Below are 19631 nucleotides of genomic sequence, written 5' to 3' on the forward strand. Positions count from 1 at the left end.
AAAAAAATCACATGATCACATTTATGTATATGTGGTCATAATACTTACAATTTACTTTCTTAAATGTGATCATTTTTCTGCATTCAATGAAATTGTTCAGGTATGTAGTGCAATTAAAGTCAGCCACAAATACAAACAATAATCTGATGGTCGTTGCAGCACTTAAGGGATTAATTATCATTTGAAGATAAACACATGATGTAGTTGAAATTGCAAAATTTAGCCATTTTAACTCGTGATGGTACCTAGTATGTACTCTTTACATTCTCATTGTCAAGTTAAAAAATAAAAAATAGGGCCCCAATGGGTCCATGTGTTTTGCTGCTAGAGCAAAGTCTTAGGGAACATGTTGATGAAAGACAAGTGAGTCGAGATTGAAATCCAACGTCTTTTATTGTCTGTCACTTGTGTGCAGGTTAATAATTGCACTATATTGTAGTCACTTTGTGTTAATTCAATCCTGATAATTTTACTGATCAATGTTATGTTGAAATCAAATTAGACAGCAAACATAATTTAATTACTAGTAAGTTAACGTAATGTCTGACATGATTGTCTCTTTGATAAAAAACAGTAACTCTTAACATTATAAAAAAATCTCAATGAACTCAATGTGATTCTTTTAGTGGCGTTATCTCACTGGTTACCGTTAGTTGTATTTGGAATCATTGTCACAATGGTAGCGTTTTAACAACAACGAAAAAGACAGAATCTATTGACCTTATAAGAACTCAATGTGATATATTTAATTATTAGTGACAAGACAGTGGTTCTTTAACCACTTTCACCCAAATTAAACACTGGAACAACTAACTCTTAACAAACTTGTTGTGTCACCCTGAGTTAAATATGCAAAATTCAGAAATTATAAATAATCGCACGCGCACCGGCGTACAACAACAGAAAGACGGCGTTGAACGTAACGCAAAGTTCATTTTGAAAGCGAAAGTTTACAAATAATTATTATCATTCGTCAGTCATCCCTTCACGCATGAACACTCGTCGAATTTCAGTGTCTTCACAACAAGATCGGAAGATCGATAAGGACCAATTTTTGATTCTGCGAAAGTTCGTTTTCTTAAAGTTTTAGAAATTTGTGAAGTTGGAGGATTCACTGAGGACTGCGTAGCCGAAGATGCAGTGGCTCGCTGGACATCAAATTCTATTTTTCACGGCGTTTAATTAATCTTCACAAAATAAACATGTGGCGCCAGCGCGTCTGGCAGTCAAAAATTCATTTTTCAAAAAACTTTCCCTTTCCAGCTATTTTAGCGGGGCTTATACTATAGTACCTACCTGTCAGTCGTAGAAAAGCTGAAATTTAAGGATGAACTGTTTATTAAATGAAGACCGTATTATTTTTTAATAACTAGTAAACAAACTGGTCGCCACGCATTTAAACACGAACTGACGAATGTTGCATCTGATGCAGTGAATCTGGTGAATGAGAACTTCCTTTAATATTTCTTTGTTTTCGACGGTGTGCACCACTGAATAAGTTTCTTTCCCATTGTGATGTTACTAGTATTAATTCGTTTCTAGCTGTCTTTTATATAGCTCGAATACAGCTACAATTAGCGGTGCAGCCTACCAGCATGGTATATTCCTTTCCAGCTGTCTTTGCGTGACAAGTTACACGTTCATACATTTTATTTTAAAATATGAAGTTCAGAGTTAATACAGTACTAGTATGCTGTAGACAGTGTAGACAAGGTGAGGGTAAGTTTATTTTCAAAGCGAAAGTTTACAAACTGTGCACTAACCGGTCCTTTGGAGAAAATATTTATGACCTTCGGCGAGGTTCCAAGTCTTCGCTCTTTTCGTAAATGATGAAAACTGCAGAATAATTTTCTCATAAAACTGGAGTGGTCGCGCCACAGTTTGTTTTCTTTCCCAATGCGATATACTTTTAAATCGGTTTTCTGTTTTCCAACGTGTCCAACGTGGTTTGCGTTCGAATACTTTGGCCCGTAACTTCGAATGCGATCAGCGCTACGGTTCATTGGTTTCGATTTTGTTTGTTCATGGATTTGATTGACATCGGTAGTTCAGATTTCTCCTCTGTTACGGCACTTACACCTTACGGCACTTACACCTTACGGCACAAACTTCAGCTCTCAATGTGTTTTGCTTGCAGCCATTGCGGCTGCAGCAAAACACAAAAATTAGATGTGCAGTTTTTTGTTAAATTAGAGCTATGAACCTTTGTTATGATTTCTCACATATTTATGCTTGATACATGCCATTTTTCATTATTTTGTAAATAAAATTAATACCGGTAATCAAAAATACAAAATCATATATCAAATAATTTATTTACAACCATGCAACAAAATTGGGCATGGTCATAAAATAGTGCAGGTACATTTACAGAGCAGTTTTGATATTTCAAACTAGGAGTTACCATTCCTACATAACATATTGAGTAAGATGATTTTTTTAGTATTTAAAAAACCATACTTGTTCTAATAAGTATATTAATTACTGGATTGGATGATTTTCTGCTATCAAGAGATCTGAGATGTTGTTTATTTGAACTGAATTACGCTCATCTACATGTAACTTCAAGTGTGTATATTTAATTTCCTGGATTCACTGTCTGTGGTGCCTTCAGAGCCCTAACAATAAACTTCTTGATACACAGACCTGCATTTGAAGATGAAATTACAAGAGATTTAAAACATACTGGAGCTGGAATCCTTTCAATGGCAAATAGGTAATGTGTGTGTTATTTTAATTAATTTAAACATTTGCCACACACAAGCAATTTTTAAGATAATGAAAAGTATGAATGTTGCAAGGAGGCCTAATAAATGAAGCTCAAAAGCATTATCTATTAATTAGGCCTTCTTGAATAATAATATACCTAACCGTATACCTTTTTGGTATGCTTCGCCGGCATATCAGGCGAGTTTGGTCAAGCCAATTGGTTCGCATTTTGGCAAGACGTAGTCGAGCCAAAATACCCATGGCGAGACCAAACGAGCCTGATATGCCACCGAAGTGTACCAAAAAGGTATGATTCTAAGGTATTTACCGTACCCAAATTCAGAATTTAGCGAAACATTTGGGAGCTCCGACTCTATTGTTTCAGTCTGAATGTTTCAGTACTCATCAGCAAACATCACACAATAGGTGAATGCGCTCAAGTTTAGTTTTGGCAGTAAAGTTTTTACTTCTTCTACGACCAGTAAACTCCTTAGATTCTGCTTTATTAGTAAAACCTCTTTTCAATTCATCAAACGTTAACGCTACTTAACTTGAAAGTGTCCATGATATCTGGCATATCAGGTCAGTGACTTGATATCGTTTTTTTTTTTTTTTTGCCCGTGAAATGTTATTTTTATTAAATCCGCGACAGATGTCATTTCATTATAACATGATGTTTTTGTTTGTCGCGTGGTCACTTTCATTCCCACATGAGCATCTAAAAAACTAAGAATAGAATATCTTAATTTTCATGTACGGTGAGGGGTTGAAATAAATTTTTGTTGAGTATAAGGCTTATTGTGAGCTTCTTCAAACAAATCAAGTTTGATTTCTCCTGGTTTCTCTTTACACTGTTAACTATGTTTTCAGCAAAGAAATGAAAATGATTGTACCGTAGCTACCTAGTTTTTTTTTTTTCTTTTTTTTTTTTTTTTAATTCATTCACAAAAACAATAACACTTACCGGTATTACACGAAAAGAAACTACGTAAAAAATTACTTACATTAACAACATACAAAAAAAGAAAAATTAAATAAATAAATAAAAGGACGACTCCTCTGCCTAAAAAGGTTTCCTTTTGCCTATTATTACATCAGTTCATTATTATTATTTTTTAACAAATATTATACGCGATAGCTACTTCATATAGTTCAGTTTGATTAACAGCAGTTACTAATAATTAATATTTAATCCTAAATGTTATTTATAGTTAATAGTTGATAATAATTGATGATAATTGGTGCAGAAAGATATCCTAGATAAGTAATATAAAACAAAAAAAGTATATCTATCTCTCAAATGCACTTTGGCCTTGGTTCGCTTAAAGAAGGTTAATATACGAGGGAGTTTTTTTTTTTTTTTTTTTTTTTTTGGCAAAAAAGACTACGTAATGTCGAGAAGTGGAAGTAAAAGATTCCATTTCTTAGAGGTAGTATCTAGGTTGTTGGACTCTATATGAAACTGCGATTTAAGGGACACAAGAAAAGTTGTTAAGACCGGGATCTTCTTGTTGACTCTGCAGCTCCATATATAATGTCTTGCCAGAAGAAAGCAGAAATTTAATTGAAGTGAAAACTTGGTGGTGTCTGGTCTCAGACCCAGATATATGGCGGCGTGTTTTGGATAGTCTATCGTTATTAGGTTGACCTGTTTAAGTTTTTCAGTCAAAGTTTCCCAAAAGGTTGCTACTATTGTACAGTTCCAGAACAGGTGGATCAGGTTTTCGGGATGGTTGGTACAAAAAGAGCAGTTTGGGTCCTGCTTTATATCAATTTTTGTTAGGAAAAGGTTCGTTGGTAGAATACGATGAAGAAATCTGAATTGGAAGTTTACGAGTTTTGTGCTTTTTGTGCAACTAGCTGCCAGACAATAGGCACTAGTCCAGTCAGCAGACTTGATATCGTTGGATATCAGGACAGTAGATCGCACTTAGCTTCTGATTGGCTACTTGCGAATTTGGGTATGGTAATAATAATTACTTACAATGATCTTCAACAACAACAACGTTTATTTGAACTGCAAAATTACTAGACAAGTGTAAATTACTTAAACAATTAATAAATTAAAAATAAATACAGTTGCTGGTCACCCAAAATAACTAAAAGCTTAACTAGTATTCTTCTTGAATCTTCAACTATTTTAAATTAAACTTAGTACGTGACGTGTATTGCCTATTCTTAAACTAACAAATCGCATGGAGTGCTGCAGAAATTCTGTTGCCAAAATCCTGTCATTGCCCTTGACAGAAAAATATAGAACTTCAGCCTGCGATCAAATGAAAAAAATAACCTGGTCAGCAGTTAACTTTAAAAAAAACATGACCTTGATGCAGCTATAAACCCAAACTTGTGATATGGTCATGTGATACTGGTCAGCAGATACCTTGTTTTGACACCTGTCAATTGACCATAACAAGGATGCCCAAAATCAAAGCTGTAAGCTGATGTTAATAACCTTTATGTACGTAAAGAAGAGATGACAATTAACTTCCCCCTTTGGGTTATCTTGGGGTTCCCCTCCCCCTTCCCTCTGAGTCTGTACAGGCAGGCGGGCAGGCAGGCAGGTGGAGTCCATAACCAAAGTTTTTTGGCTCGATGGGTTTACCAATTTTCCTTAGGCATGGATGCTCCCATAGCAGAGCCCAGCTACATTTGCCAAAGGCCCACGCAGGGCTCCGCTATAATTAGAGACAGTGGAAATACTTTATAACGAGACTGCTTCTTAAACACACAGAATTGTATACCACAATTTTGTAAATTTATAAATAATTACATGTTAGAGTTGTGTTTTATATATTGATTGTAACTTAACAAATTTTGTTTAATTTGAATTCATGTATTTTTATTAATATTGTTATTTGTTTCATGTTATTATTATCAGTGGTCCACACACCAATGGAAGCCAGTTCTTCATTACATTGGCTCCAACACAATGGCTTGATGGTAAGAATTTATCATTTGTAGTTGTGTTTTGGTAGACAAGGTGAACTTTTTGCTGAAGTATAAACTAAAGGAGGTGTGATGATGAACTGAAACATTATCCCAGAAACTCTGAGACAAATTTCAGCAAATGAACATACCATAACGTTCTGAAAGTACAATCCCACCGAAATTAGTGGTAAAATTAACAAGTTTTAATCTGACACTAGCAACAGGCTAGACGAGGTCTAGATTTTAAACCAAAATTAAAAACAAAACTTCTATTTAGTTGGGAAAATAATCCTCAGTTGCAATTCGACAAGGTTGATTTTTCTGAAGAGATACCTACCTTTTGTTATTTGAAATGTTGAAAATACCATTTCAGAGCTTTTAAGTTTTGGTGATTGGAAATCTTGCAAGATCTTGCCTTGTCTAATGCAAAAAGTCTGGCTACAACCCTGGTTAGGATGATGGTGATGTAACTCCATCCAATCTCTGAGAGCCCTAGGGTTGCAAGTCCACATACAGTTGAATTCAATCTGTGCTGAACAGGGATTTGTATATTCAAGCTCCTTTTAGGCTTCTCTTAGATGTCAGAGCCTTGATGAATGCGAGTTTTCTCTTTGGCTATTGTTGAAATACAAAATATTTTATTCATGTACATTTATTTCCTGCAGGTAAACATACAGTATTTGGTCGCATCAGCAAAGGAATTGGTGTTGTGAACAGAATAGGACTTGTTGAAACAGACCCTGGTGATAGGTACCTGTTAATAAATATTGTAACTCGGGGCTTGATTAAGAGACAGATAAAACCATACAGACTATGATTTTATCAAGTGTTAGTTTTTATTCTGGTATCCATTTTTTTCCTTTTTAACCAGGCACCAAAATTAAATTTTATGACATTATAGACTGTATTTATATAGAGGATATTACATGGTTGCGCGGAGATATGAAATTTATCTTTGAGTGTTCAAATCGATATCTCACGAGTGAGCGCAGCGAACGAGTGGGATATCGATTTGAACACGAGAAGATAAATTTCATATCTCCAAGCAACCATGTAATATTCTGTTTATTATATAAACCTACTAATTACGATGTTTTTGACGATTTTCCGAAGATTGCCGACCATTTTCCGAAGATTTCCGAAGATGTGCAAAATGTTGTCCGAAGGTCGTACGAATGTTTCCGAATATTTTCCGAACTTTTCCAAAAATTTCCGAAGATATCCGAAGATTGCCGAAGATTGCCGAGGAAGATCCGAAGATGTTTCGACTTAATATCGATTTACTTTGGCTCATTCAGCATTGAAACAGGGCAAACTTGTCAGAAAATGTTTCGAAATCGAAACATTTTTTTCTTAATTTTTTTTTTTTATTTTTTATTTTTTTTATTTTTATTGAAGATAATTTAGTAGACTTTACAATGTTAATTATTATTAAAAGAAGAAGACGAAAAGAAAAAAAAAATACAATATTGATAATACAAAGAAAAATTTACACAGTTTCACTACATATAAGTACAAGTACAAAGTTGGTTTACAACATAATGTTCTAAATACAATTTTTACTGGAAACAAGAGGAAAAAAAGGAAGAAAGTAGGAAAAAAAAGGGCGGGTGGCACATTCTAAGTGGAAACATCTTGAGGCGGAAGAGCGCTTAATGTTGCCCATTTGGATCTAAATTTCGACAAGGTGTTGTTTTTAAAAGCGATTCTGCTTTCACAAAGGATTTTGTCTTTGAGAACGAGATAAAAAAATTTAAAGCTTGGGGGGCTATTATCCAACCAAGCTTGAAAGATGTGATATTTTCCGATGATTAGAACATGGTTAAAGTCGTAGAACTTAGTACAGTCTGGTTTATAGCCGTACAGAATATCTGTCACGTTTAAAGAAACATTCTCCCATCGTTTCTCGTTCCACCAAATAACAATTTCACGCCAAAAATTTTGCGTAATGGGGCATTCATACAAAAGATGAGCTAAAGTTTCGTCGGGAAAATTGCAGCGCTCGCAGCGAGGTGACGTTTTCAGTCCCATTTTAAAAAGACGTTTGTTTGTGGGAAGGATGCCATGAATGATTTTATATTGAAAACATCTAAGTTTGTTTTCTACCGTGACTCTAAAAGGCAATTGGTAGATAGCTTTCGGGGATAAGTTTTTTCCGACTAGTTCTATATTTGGGGGTTTAAGAACTTTCAAAACAAAATGTTCGCGAGCGATTTTGGCAGTGACATTAGAGGGTGTTAGGTCATCTCTGACAGTCTTGTTGGAGGGTATTTGCTGGGTATTTAAAAGGGAGTTTTTCCAACCACTAGGGATTGCAGAGAGGAGGCCGAAATATTTTAAGAAATTCACTTTTAGACCATATTTCTTTTGAAATTCGGCTCTGGAGAAGAACCTACCATCTTCCAGAAGGTCGCGTATTTTAACCACACCCTTTTGATACCATGTCAGAAAAAAGATCGGTTTTCCATCTATTCTAATAAATCGGTTGTTCCAAATGATTTCATTCCGGTATTCATCAGCAGATGAGGGGTCTGTAGAGTGTATCTCCTGCCAAGCAGAGAGTATTTCTTTGTAGAAGGAGGGTAATTCTGAAGGCAGATTTAAGTCATGTATATCAAAGTTACATTCAAAAAGGAAAGTGCCACCGAGGTGGGTTGTGGCCAAGAAAAAGGCAGCGCACCATTTACTATCTCCAGCTTCACATAATCGCTTTGCCCACGCAGCCTTAAGAGATTTGTCCATCATAACAAAGTCAACCATGTTAAGACCACCTTTTTCAAGAGGACCAATAAGAGTGTGCCGTTTAATTTTATCCGGCTTCATTTTCCATACGAACCTGAAGCAAATATCGTTGACTTGTTTACATATGTTGGATGAGACTGAGAGAACAGACGTGTTGTAGACTAGTTTAGAGATGGCGAGAGTCTTGACAATGCGTATCCTTCCTATAAGAGTTAGATTTCTCGCTGACCACCTGTTTAAAGTCTTTTTCAGTGATACAATTTTTTCTTCGAAATTGATTCTGCAGCTAACAGCCGGGTCGTAGGCGAAAGCAACACCGAGAGCAATTACTATTTCTCTGGCCACGAGATATTAAAGGGGGATCGCTTGCCCTTGTTTTGTTTAAGGCTGCCAAGCCACATTCCTTCTGTTTTAAAAATGTTCATCTTAAGACCTGAACACTCTCCAAATTCACTTAGGAGGTTAAATAAGTGGTCCGCAGAAGAGTCGTTAAGTATGAAGGCAGTGATGTCATCAGCATACAGACTTAGTTTTATTTCAGTGTCATTAAGTTTCAGGCCACATATGTTATTATTCTGCCTGATGGATTGGGCCAGCGTTTCAACAGCCAAGACAAATAGCAGCCCTCATAAGGGACACCCTTGCCTGACTCCTCTATGAAGAGAAAAGAAATTTGAAGCAAAACCATTATTAAGTACGCAGCTGGAGATGTTAGAATAAAAGACATGAATCCAGTTCTGGAACATTGGCCCAAAGTTCATAGCGTCAATAGCCTCGAATAAGAACTTCCATTCGAGGGAATCGAAAGCTTTTTCGAAATCTATAAATAAAAGCATGCCGGGCAAATTTCGTTTCTCGTACACATCGATAACATCGGAGATTAAGCGGATATTCTCTCCAATAAAGCGATTTTTAACGTATCCAGTTTGATCGCTATTTATTAAAGTCGGAAGAACTTTCTCTAGTCGATTTGCAATGCATTTGGTTGCAATTTTGTAATCTGTATTTAACAAGGAAATTGGTCGCCAGTTTTTCAGAAGAAGATTATCTTTGTTTTTCTTTGGTATAAGCGAGATCACGCCTCTTCTTTCACTGATGTTTATAAAATAATATATGATAAATAGTATAGTTCTCTTCAAAATTTGTGTCTGTTCTATTTTGACCAAAGGGCTTGATGAGACTAATGACTTTTTGGAGTAACACTGTACATACCGGTAATTTGTTTTAACAGTAAAATTATTTGAGGTTTGAATTTTCTTAACTTTTGAATTTTGTAATTTCCAGGCCACTCCATGATGTGTACATTTTAAATGGGAGAGGAGTGTCAAAACTTACATGAGATATCTGGACAAGAACTATACCAGTCATTCCATGCATTACATTTGGAAACTTCATCTGGCGAGCTGAAAATTCTGTTTCTTTTATACGGAGGAGAACCTGAAAGCTATGCCATACAACTTTTTAAACTATATTTTCAGTGCCCTAGCTTTTCTCTTTTTCCTATTATTTTTTTTTACTCTATAACCACGGTTTGTAACATAGACTGTCTAACATCTCTGTACTATTTATTTTCCTTTTTTTCAACAAAAATGAACATGTGTTCTTGACCATCAGGTTGTTTGAAGAAATTTTCTTAGACCACTGTAAACACTGTTTCTGTCATATCCACCTTTGAGGTACTTCAGAGTAAGTGTATTTTTGTTGATATTTAAATAAAGCTATTTTTCACATGTATCCATAGTTACATGAGGCTTGAGTGAGTGATTTATTTCTTGTATGTGGGAGGGGAAATAATAAGTGGCATTGCCACAATTTTATATTAGTGGTGTTTTTTCTTCCCTTTGTGAAAGTCTCTGACAGAGATGTTAACTAATATTATCAGTTTTGACTTATCTTTGACTTATTATTAAAATTTAGTTTAAGAATGCTCATTCTTCTATAGCCTTTGATAATACACCCACTTTCATCTATATAGCTATATCTTTCCACATTTTCTTCTGACTTGTGGTTTGAAATGAGCCAATCAAAACCGATGCATACCGGTGTTTGTTTGGTGCAAATTATGAGCTCACAAGTTCAGAAGGTTGTGCTAAAGGGCTGTAATATTTATTGCCGGATTTCGATCCGTAATGTTTCTTAAGCTGCCTCGTCCCCAGGCGGCAAAGGCAGTAAGGCAGGAAAACAGGAAGTGCGGGGGTTGATGGTTAGGGCGCGAGCGTTTTCCTGTCCGCATCAGGCCCACAACACTAAGCGAACCGTGTACGTCAGTCCCACAACACCAAGCGAACCGTTCACTACCAAGGAGGAGGACACCTGGGGACGAGGCAGTTTCTTTAGCATATGTCGAAAGATAGCTGCTCTGCACATAACATTGGAAGTGGGCGAAATTAATCCTCTTGGATTACTTGAAATCTGTGCTACACCCAGTCTGGGAATGAAATTGCCAACTGTTTGAGCAGTGGTGTCCAAGTAAAAGACAACAGTTACTCAAATGAGAATTAGTTGAGGGATGAAATAACAGTGTCAGTAGGAGAGTTTTCAACTGTAGTCTTTACTATCCTCAGTTTTTTAACTGGGCTCAACTTCTGTGTATAATAACGGGGTATCCGTAATAACAGTGCCTGACCTTCCACATTAGCAAGGTGTCCACAAGTCGGGAGTTGGAAGCAGCAGAAAAATGGGATTAGCATGAATAACAGGAAGTGCAAGAAAAAGTGAGCAGTTTGGGGCTAGAATGCGCTGCATGACTGACTCACATGTTTTTTTGTACTGTTCCCCAACTAACTAAATGCCTGTAACAAGTCTAGCAACAATGAACAAGGCCAATAGGCTTCTTTCTATATATATAAAATTCAGCTTGGTAGCTAGGCCTAGAGAACACAAACAAAGAAATAAACAAACATGCTCGTAAAATGTCTTTTGTAAAATGTCTCTACCCCTCACTACCAAGCTGAATTTTAATAATTATATCGAAAGAAGCCTATTGAAGAAATGTTGGCATTTGTCATAATTTTGTCTTTATATTTTGTAGAATTAAGGTCATAATAACAAATAATGATCAACTTCACTGACCAGAACCATACTCCTCCTAAGATGTCATCTGACTACAACTACGAGTTTTTTAGCCTAAAATGCCAGTCATCTTGTAGCCTGAATGCGACTGTCTCCTATTTCCTTGTGCAGAATTGAAATAGGTGATGGTTGCATGCAGGCAGGTCAGCTTCCACCCTTGGCATACTGGTAACACTCTCACCAGGTGTTCGACTGAGAGTGGGAGATAACTGACATTATTTTCAGGCTGCCAGAATTTATTTTCTTTTTTCTTTTATTACCTAATTTTTTATCCACTGCAATTTGCAAAATAAAAATACAATTTAGAGGACACTGAAAGCTGTGGTCACATGATGTAAAAAGATACATCAGAACAGACTGACAAGTTTGCCAGGCCTTCCAGCAACTTGGAATATGCATGCATGGTGTGAAATACTGCATACTCCTGAAAATTAGTTAAAGGTCTTTGTAAGGATCTTAAGAGGATTACTGGATTTTAATTGAAATACTTCTGGATTGTTAAAAATTCTCAGGATCTTCAAAATTCTTGCCAAAGATCTTCCAGGATATAAAGTGAAATTGCCCAGATTTTGAAAGGGGATCCCCTGAAAAACCTTTGGGCAGGTAAAAAAAGATGTCAAAAGATCCTGCTTTAAAAGCATGATTTTTTTGGCCTTGGGACTAAATTGAAAGGTTTAGCCCAAGGCTTAACGAATTCCAGCCGAGCCTTTTACATAGTGTCTAGACAGAGTAGGTCATGTATCATCTTTCCAATACTTTTTTCGGTATCAATGCAGCAAGTACTTCACATATGTTTACATCTAATGTTGGCCATGAATATAAACAGTAACTTGAAGAAAATTGACTATGTCTAGTTTATTTCTTGTCTCTAATTTGTCATCTTTCAATGTCCCCAATGCATATTTTACAGAATTTAATATAGCTAACAAGTTTTAAATATATTATAACATGTATGCAATATCGTTGAAATATTTCCATGACACTAGATCCCTTTAATAATCTCGAAGTATCTACCATTGAATGGAACAAATAAATGTAAAATATCTTGCTTTCTCTCCTACTTGTAATAACAGTGTTTCATTCCATAGAGGTTCTAAAAACTCCATAGTGACTCAATTATCTTTCCTCTGATCAACGTGTCGTTTATTATACGACTTCGAGGTTACCCATGTGATATTTTGTCCTTTTCAAATGATCCGTGCACATATCGCCAACAAATAGATCGTTCAAGACCAAAACGACTTGTTGAGACCATGAATATGCAAGCTGCAATAACGTGATTGAAACTTGAACGGCGAAACAAGACAGAATCGAGTCGAAAAGCCAGCCACAGCTCTGTTCAAAATAGCGTAGCACGCACTCCAAATGTGAGCAATTCTCGGAGTTTTTTCCTTCGTTGTTCAAGATATCCACACTGCTATGATAATCAAAATTATCAAAAAGTTTCTGTAGTACAAAGCAATGAGAGCAACTGCTATCATAAACCCGATAACAACGGCCAACTTCAGAAAATGTCGAGGACGAAGGGAGTCCCCGTTGTCCCAGTTCGCCGGTTGACTGTTGCATCGCCTAGTCATAAGTTTATCCGCGTAAAAAATTATCTTGAACACAATACCAAAATATACAAGCTTTCCTCTGCTTCTTCAACTATTCAACACAACCATGATGCATAAAAGAACGCGCAAATATTTGATCAACCGTCGATCAAAAAACACAACCAGCTGTCGTTGCCACAATGAAAAGATCAACCGGAAGTGACGGTTATCCGCTGACCTCTTTCGTCTTTGCAAGGAAAAAAAAATGCCTGATCGCAGGTTATCGTTGTGTCAGCCGAGGTGGCATGATCATGATTCAATGGTTGAGTGAAAAGAGCCTCTTTGATGACCTTTGGTTGAGTGTGCAAAGAAGTCACGTACGCTTGTGAAAGGAAATTTTAACCAAAAACATTCGTCCCAGCATCGTGAGACTGAAATGGCTGAAAGCAGAGGCTTACAAGGGCCTGATTACATGAGCCGGGCTGGCCCGGTTAGCCGGGCTGGCTCGGTTTGCCGAGATGACTTTCAGGGCCTCTTCACATGAGCCCGGTTTACGAGCTGTCTCAGTTACCAGGACGGATTTTGACCTCTGTTCATAGCCTGGTTGACGGGGATAAAATTCAAGAAACGAAGGCAAAATGGCGACACATAAAGTTGCATCTTTCGCGACTATCGTAGCCTTATTGACCCATGTAACTTTATTAATAAAGCTAATTCGCATATTTCTGAAGTGGAAATAGATACAAGGCAAAATTAAACCATTTGGACCGCCCAATTACGAAAGGGAAGGTATTTTCTCAAAAAAAGTTGCGTCCCGGCGACCGGGCTGGAGCGTTCATATGGGAAAATATTCTTCCCGGTTGTCGAGATCTCGGTTGCAGAAACCGAGATATCGGTAACCCGGCTGGCCCACCTTCTCATATGAACACATCCAAAATTTTACAAGAAAATAGGAGTGAGCCGAGATCTCGGTAACTGGGCCAGCCCGGTCAACCGGGATCATATGAAGAGGCCTCAGCCCGGTATTACATGAGCCCGGTTAGCCGGGCTGGCCCGGTTTGCCGAGGTGATTTTCAGCCCGGTTTTAGCATGAATGATCAGAGCACGAATGATCTTAATCACCTTTTTCCGGCAATTTGGTGGTTAATTTTTTGCACTTATGCAGCTGGATGAGTTACTTTACCTCTACATCCCATTTAGAAGGAGTAGCATTGATTTTTTTCGTCGGATATTGTGCTCGGAAGAGAAATGTAATGCTGGCCCGCTTAGCCGGGCTGGCCTGGTTAACGCGATTACATGGAAAATTTTCAGCCCGGCTAGCCGAGATCCCGGCATCGCGATACCGAGATCCCGGCTAACCGGGCTGGCCCGGTTGTCATGTATTAATATATAATAAATCGCGAATTTGATTTTTGTTGCGTTTAACAGACGTGCCGAGATCTCGGCATTAACCGAGCCAGCCCGGCTAGCCGGGCTGGCCCGGCTCATGTAATCAGGCCCTAAAAAAGCAGATCATGGGGAGTGCCCTAGAGTTGAATGATATTTCCCCTGGGGATGAAATCACGTATAAAGCCCACTGAGGGCCTCTTCACATGAGCCCGGTTTACGGGCTGTCTCAGTTACCAGGACGGATTTTGACATCTGTTCATATGGAAAATTTTAGCCCGGTTGACGGGAATAAAATTCAAGAAACGAAGCCAAAATGGCGACACATAAAAGTGCATCTTTCGCGACTATCGTAGCTTTATTGACCCTTGAAACTTTATTAATAAAGCTAGCTCGCATATTTCTGAAGTGGAAATAGATACAAGGCAAAATTAAGCCATTTTGACCGCCCAGTTACGAAAAGGAAGCTATTTTCTCAAAAAAAGTTGCGTCCCGACGACCGGGCTGGAGTGTTCATATGCGAAAATATTCTTCCCGGTTGCCGAGATCTCGGTTGCAGAAACCGAGATATCGGTAACCGGGCTGGCCAACCTTCTCATATGAACACATCCAAAATTTTACAAAGAAAATAGGAGTGAGCCGATATCTCGGTAACTGGGCCAGCCCGGTCAACCGGGATCATATGAAGAGGCCCTGAAACAGAATTGGATCGGAACTTTCGTACATGTTAATCCCTGTTCTATACCGTAAATGGTTAAAACCCTGGCGGCTCCATGGAGCAGAAAGTGTAAGAAGTTGCGATAGTTGAGAGGCCTCAAAGAGTGAAACAGGAACTGGGATTTGGACAAATTTTCATTTAATAGGATTTGTGGCACTGGGAATGGGAAACACCGACAGAAAAACAGTAGAACTGGGACAAGGATTTTGAAAATTTGGGATGGAAAATGGGATTTATAACCCCCTTCCGATGGTGCTGGTATCAATCAATCAATCAAACTTTATTTATAGAGGGTTACATGTGATAGTTTTACAACTAATAAATTTGTGGCCCTCTCTAATGTACTAGAAAAATTAAGAATCTACTATAAATCTACTATAAACATACGGCTTATTTCCTTGCGAACAGAATGACACATGAACCGGTGAGTCATGAGCAATCTAAGAGACGGACCATTATTTTCCCAGAGGGGAGGGTATGAAAAATATTGAAATAAATTGAAAAAAATTGTTTGCAGGGCGTAAAAAGACAAAATCCGGTCGAACTAAAGTCTAAACTAACTAAACGAACTAAAGTCTTTAGTTCGACCGGTCCTGCTATATGGCTGTGAAACATGGAAGATCACTAAAGCTGATGAACGAAAACTGAACAGTTTCAAATGCCAATGCCTGAGACGGATACTGAGAATTAGATGGCAGCAAAGAATTACAAACAAGAGAGTGGTTGAAATGGCAGAGGTCAACGCCATAAGCTGCGAGGTACGACGAAGAAGGTGGAACTGGCTGGGACACATACTCAGGAGAGAAGGTGCAAATGACTGCTTCACAGCATTGGGATGGACACCAGAAGGACGAAGAGCAAGAGGGAGGCCAAGGACAACTTGGAGAAGGACAGTGGAAAAGGAAAGAAACAAGGCAGGGTGGGCAAGCTGGGAGGTAGCCAAAGCAGTGGCACAGAACAGGCAGTGTTGGACAGAAAACGTGACGGCCTTATGCGCCTACTGGCGCGACGAGAATTGATGATGAAAAAGACAAAATAAATTGCTTGCAAACACGATATGTATAAAAAATGTAGTTTGCATTTCGAACAAAATGTTTGCAGAGGCGCATAAATTATAAAAAAGTTTGCAGAGGAAAATTTTTCATACCCCACTCCAGGAAGAAAATGGTCCGTCCCAAATAGACCTTAGGATTAACCTACGAAAGGTGATCCGTCGTAGTAATCTTTTGGCATGTCACGCAATAGGGCCAGAGAACGCCCTGTCGAGAAGGGAGTCACGACCTATATAACCTAAATAGCATATACCAACCGAGAGAGTATCATTTTTTGCTGCCTTTTAACCACACGCTTCTGGGTCCTTCTGGTAAACTGCAACTCTTGTTCAGAACTTCATTTATAGTTGGAGTAAATATGGATCCACCATTTTGAATTTCTTTATAAATCGATTTATTTCAAAAACGATCCTAAAAATTTGGGTCTGCGGACTGTAAAACTTAATCCCTTTATAAAAGATTGCTTCAAGATGGGAAAAATAAAAGGCAATAATAAAATTACAGAGAATTTAAAATGATCTGAGCACAAATTTTGTCCGCCATCTTTTATTTTGACAGACAATATTTACCTCTTTATAGGAAATTAACGATACATAATGAATAACGGGCTAAAACAGAAAATGAATAAGGAATAATTAAGGTTTCAGTGCTTGGAATAAAGAATAAGTCATTTTCAGTAAAGGAATAATGAATATCGCGGATACGGAAGCGGTTATTCAACGTGCTCAAACATCATCTTCTTATCTGATCCAAATATCTGAATTGTGAATTATCTGTCAGAATGCTTCCTGTGACCATAACACATGTCATAACTATCTGAAATCAGTCAAATTACCGAGGGTGATCTGCATTGAATCAGATGCCGATTTTTTCCTGTAGATTAAATGGTGATTAATGGTGCGTTCTTTGTTCCGTTTGATAGTTCAACTGTCAACAAGATTGAGAATAAAAGTATATTGAAAGTGACAAAAAGTTCATAACAAACCAAACGTTTCGGGATGAAGGGCTTAGCCCGAAACGTTTGGTTTGCTATGAACGTTTTGGCACTTTCAATATACTTTTATTCTCAATCTTCGCAATTAGCCATGTTCGAAACGAGCAGGCCACTTGGTACGAATATTCAATATCGATTGAATTGAAAAATGAACCCTGTCATCTGAAAGAGCATCCAAAAATAAGTTTATTTACAAAATTTGATTGTTATTGGTTTAAACGCATAGGTATGGTTCACTTTTAGAAATCGTTAAAATAAGAGAGCTTAGTATGGATTGGAGGGACAGCTGTCCCTCCAATCCATACTAAGCTCTCTTATTTTAACGATTTCTAAAAGTGAACCATACCTATCACGTTCATTTCCTCTCGCAAATTGATATAATCATGTTTGATTTTTCTTGCAAATTCTGCGTGACTCCTCAGTTTTAATCAATTTTAATCAGCTTTTCTATAGCTTGAGCGTTTGCGCACGGTGGATTTAGTGCAAGACCTTGAAGCTGTTATAAATGTGATGAAGCTGATGCTTTCGACTCAAATGTTTATTTCTCAGGGCTAGCTTGAAACTTTCAACGAAATTTTTTAAAACTCATTCATCCCTGCACGTTTTACACGCTTCTGTATTACTTTCAAATGGGGGAAAAGCAATGTAAATTGGCTCCCCAAAATTAACGTAATTTTTTTCTGAAGTAGAGTGAATAAATAAAAGATATCCGAAAAAGGATTCAGTGCAATGAGACCTTCGGATAACGCCTCGAAATTAATTTAAGAACTAATAAGCAAGCTGGCGAAGTTTGTACACAACCATTTCAATGCATGTTTTATTTTCCATTTTATATGCCTCTTTATTCGGCTTTCAACCCATGCCATTCGGGCAAAAAGGTCTCCCCCCCCCCCAGGACTGAAGGTGCCTGTACGCCTATGTCTTGACGGGTAGGCAACGCGGTTAGATATTACAGTGTTTGTATGGGAATCCAACGGCAAATATCTTTTACAAAATTTGAATCATGGACAACTTATGAATTGTTACGGTGAAGATACTAGGCAAGCGTTTTTATTTGCCGAGTTTGAAGGATGTATCTGGGTTAGAAAGCGTTCAGTTACGTTTTTAATTTCCCATACATTTGTCTATACTTTTCCCCGCAAATTGACGCGGTTCCCTCCCGTGCCCTACTCCATCGGGTTTCCGCCCCCTACCCCCATCACGACAAAAAAAAAAGCCAAGTGACTACCTATGTTAGCCTGCGAATACAGCCGCCTCTCATTCGCTCCCGCTAGCAGGAGCGAATGAGAGGCGGCTGTAGATTTACAGGCTAACCTATTGTCGGGTGATCGTGTTTTTGTGCGTGACCGAGAATTTTATACACATTTCTGTTTAGCGTGGTCAGCTGCTACCCCGTGCGAAGTACAATAGATTAGAAAAAAATATATTTCATTGAAGATATTTAAAACTATAACTCGCATTCAGGGCTATATTCTGTTGAAACTGATCAGAATGACCCAAAAATTTCACAATGAAGTACAGGACACATGTACAATCGTGATTGGCAAAGCTGGCGAAAAAAAACGTCCATCTAAATATTTATAACGCGAGAACTCTATTGTTTTTATTTTGCGGAAGCCACGTGCAATATCGTCAGTGTCTCTGCTTATAAACTGACTGTTGGGTTTTGAAGGACATCAAATGTGGATCATTTCTGAATGACTTAAAGTTTAGGTCTTCTCGAACAAAAACATGAAACATTTCCAAGCAGGATGATCGGGCGATGACTTCGACAGGGGCTGGTATATTTCTCAGGTAGAGTTAATTACTTTTAGATTTGGTACTCACAGTAAAGTCGAAAATATCAACAGGTCGTAACTGTGGCTGGTTCGTAAAAGATTAGTGTAACTGTTCCGCTTAGGGTTACTTAAAATACACCACGATATTCCGGTTTTCGGTAACATGCAAAGTATATGATCTGCTGGCACAACATGCTCCCGCTATTGGCCTTACTGTATCACGGTTTTCGAAGCCATCTTGACGAGTAGGCAAAGCAGGCAGAAATTACAGTGTTTGTATGTTAATCCTTCGGCAAATATCTTTTACAAAAATTGAATTCTGGACAACTTATGAATTGTAAAGTTAAGATACTAGGCAAAAGTTTTTATTCCTCAAGTTTGAGGGATGTAACGTCAACTTGAAGGATGTAACGTCAACTCACCGAACCTCACCGAACGTCAGGCAACTCACCGAACCAGAGAAAATACAGACAGGCCGTTACCCTGCGTTGCAGAATAACAAAACCAACTGTTTCAAGTATAGGCTTCTGGAAAGATATTGTTATTTATTTTTGTGAAAAAAGTTGACACCGAGAAGCCGATATCATTAATCATATGCATACGAGCGAAAAATGAAACGATTGAATTTGACACTTTACTGATCGACGTCCAATGATCTCCAATGTTAGTCCGTGCCACATGCGCTCAGCCGGATAACAAAAGCATTTCTCTAGC

General features: G+C 37.8%; 1 protein-coding gene and 1 long non-coding RNA gene across 3 annotated transcripts in view; one reads left to right on the top strand and one right to left on the bottom strand.

Annotated features, from left to right (window-relative positions):
- Positions 1–10124, top strand: part of LOC144632367 (peptidyl-prolyl cis-trans isomerase-like 1) — a 31952-nt gene extending 21828 nt beyond the window's left edge. Inside the window, exons 5-8 of one of the 2 annotated variants that reach the window (XM_078491002.1) lie at positions 2645–2716; positions 5591–5652; positions 6306–6390; positions 9667–10124. In XM_078491002.1, the coding sequence (XP_078347128.1) occupies positions 2645–2716; positions 5591–5652; positions 6306–6390; positions 9667–9721 (274 nt within the window). In that variant the 3' untranslated portion in view covers positions 9722–10124. Of the gene's footprint in view, positions 1–2644; positions 2717–5590; positions 5653–6305; positions 6391–9666 lie in introns of those variants that run through there. The other variant, XR_013566891.1, reaches the window with a different exon arrangement.
- Positions 10125–13453: 3329 nt separating this feature from the next.
- Positions 13454–14657, bottom strand: LOC144650754 (uncharacterized). Its single transcript, XR_013570184.1, has 3 exons — positions 14554–14657; positions 14019–14172; positions 13454–13547 (listed from the first exon to the last, which is right to left on the bottom strand). It is a non-coding gene; the product is annotated as an uncharacterized LOC144650754 (long non-coding RNA).
- Positions 14658–19631: the final 4974 nt, after the last annotated feature.

The sequence above is a fragment of the Oculina patagonica genome, chromosome 1, assembly GCF_052425735.1.
Source record: "Oculina patagonica isolate OP01 chromosome 1, crgOcupat, whole genome shotgun sequence".
Taxonomy (NCBI): Eukaryota; Metazoa; Cnidaria; class Anthozoa; order Scleractinia; family Oculinidae; genus Oculina; species Oculina patagonica.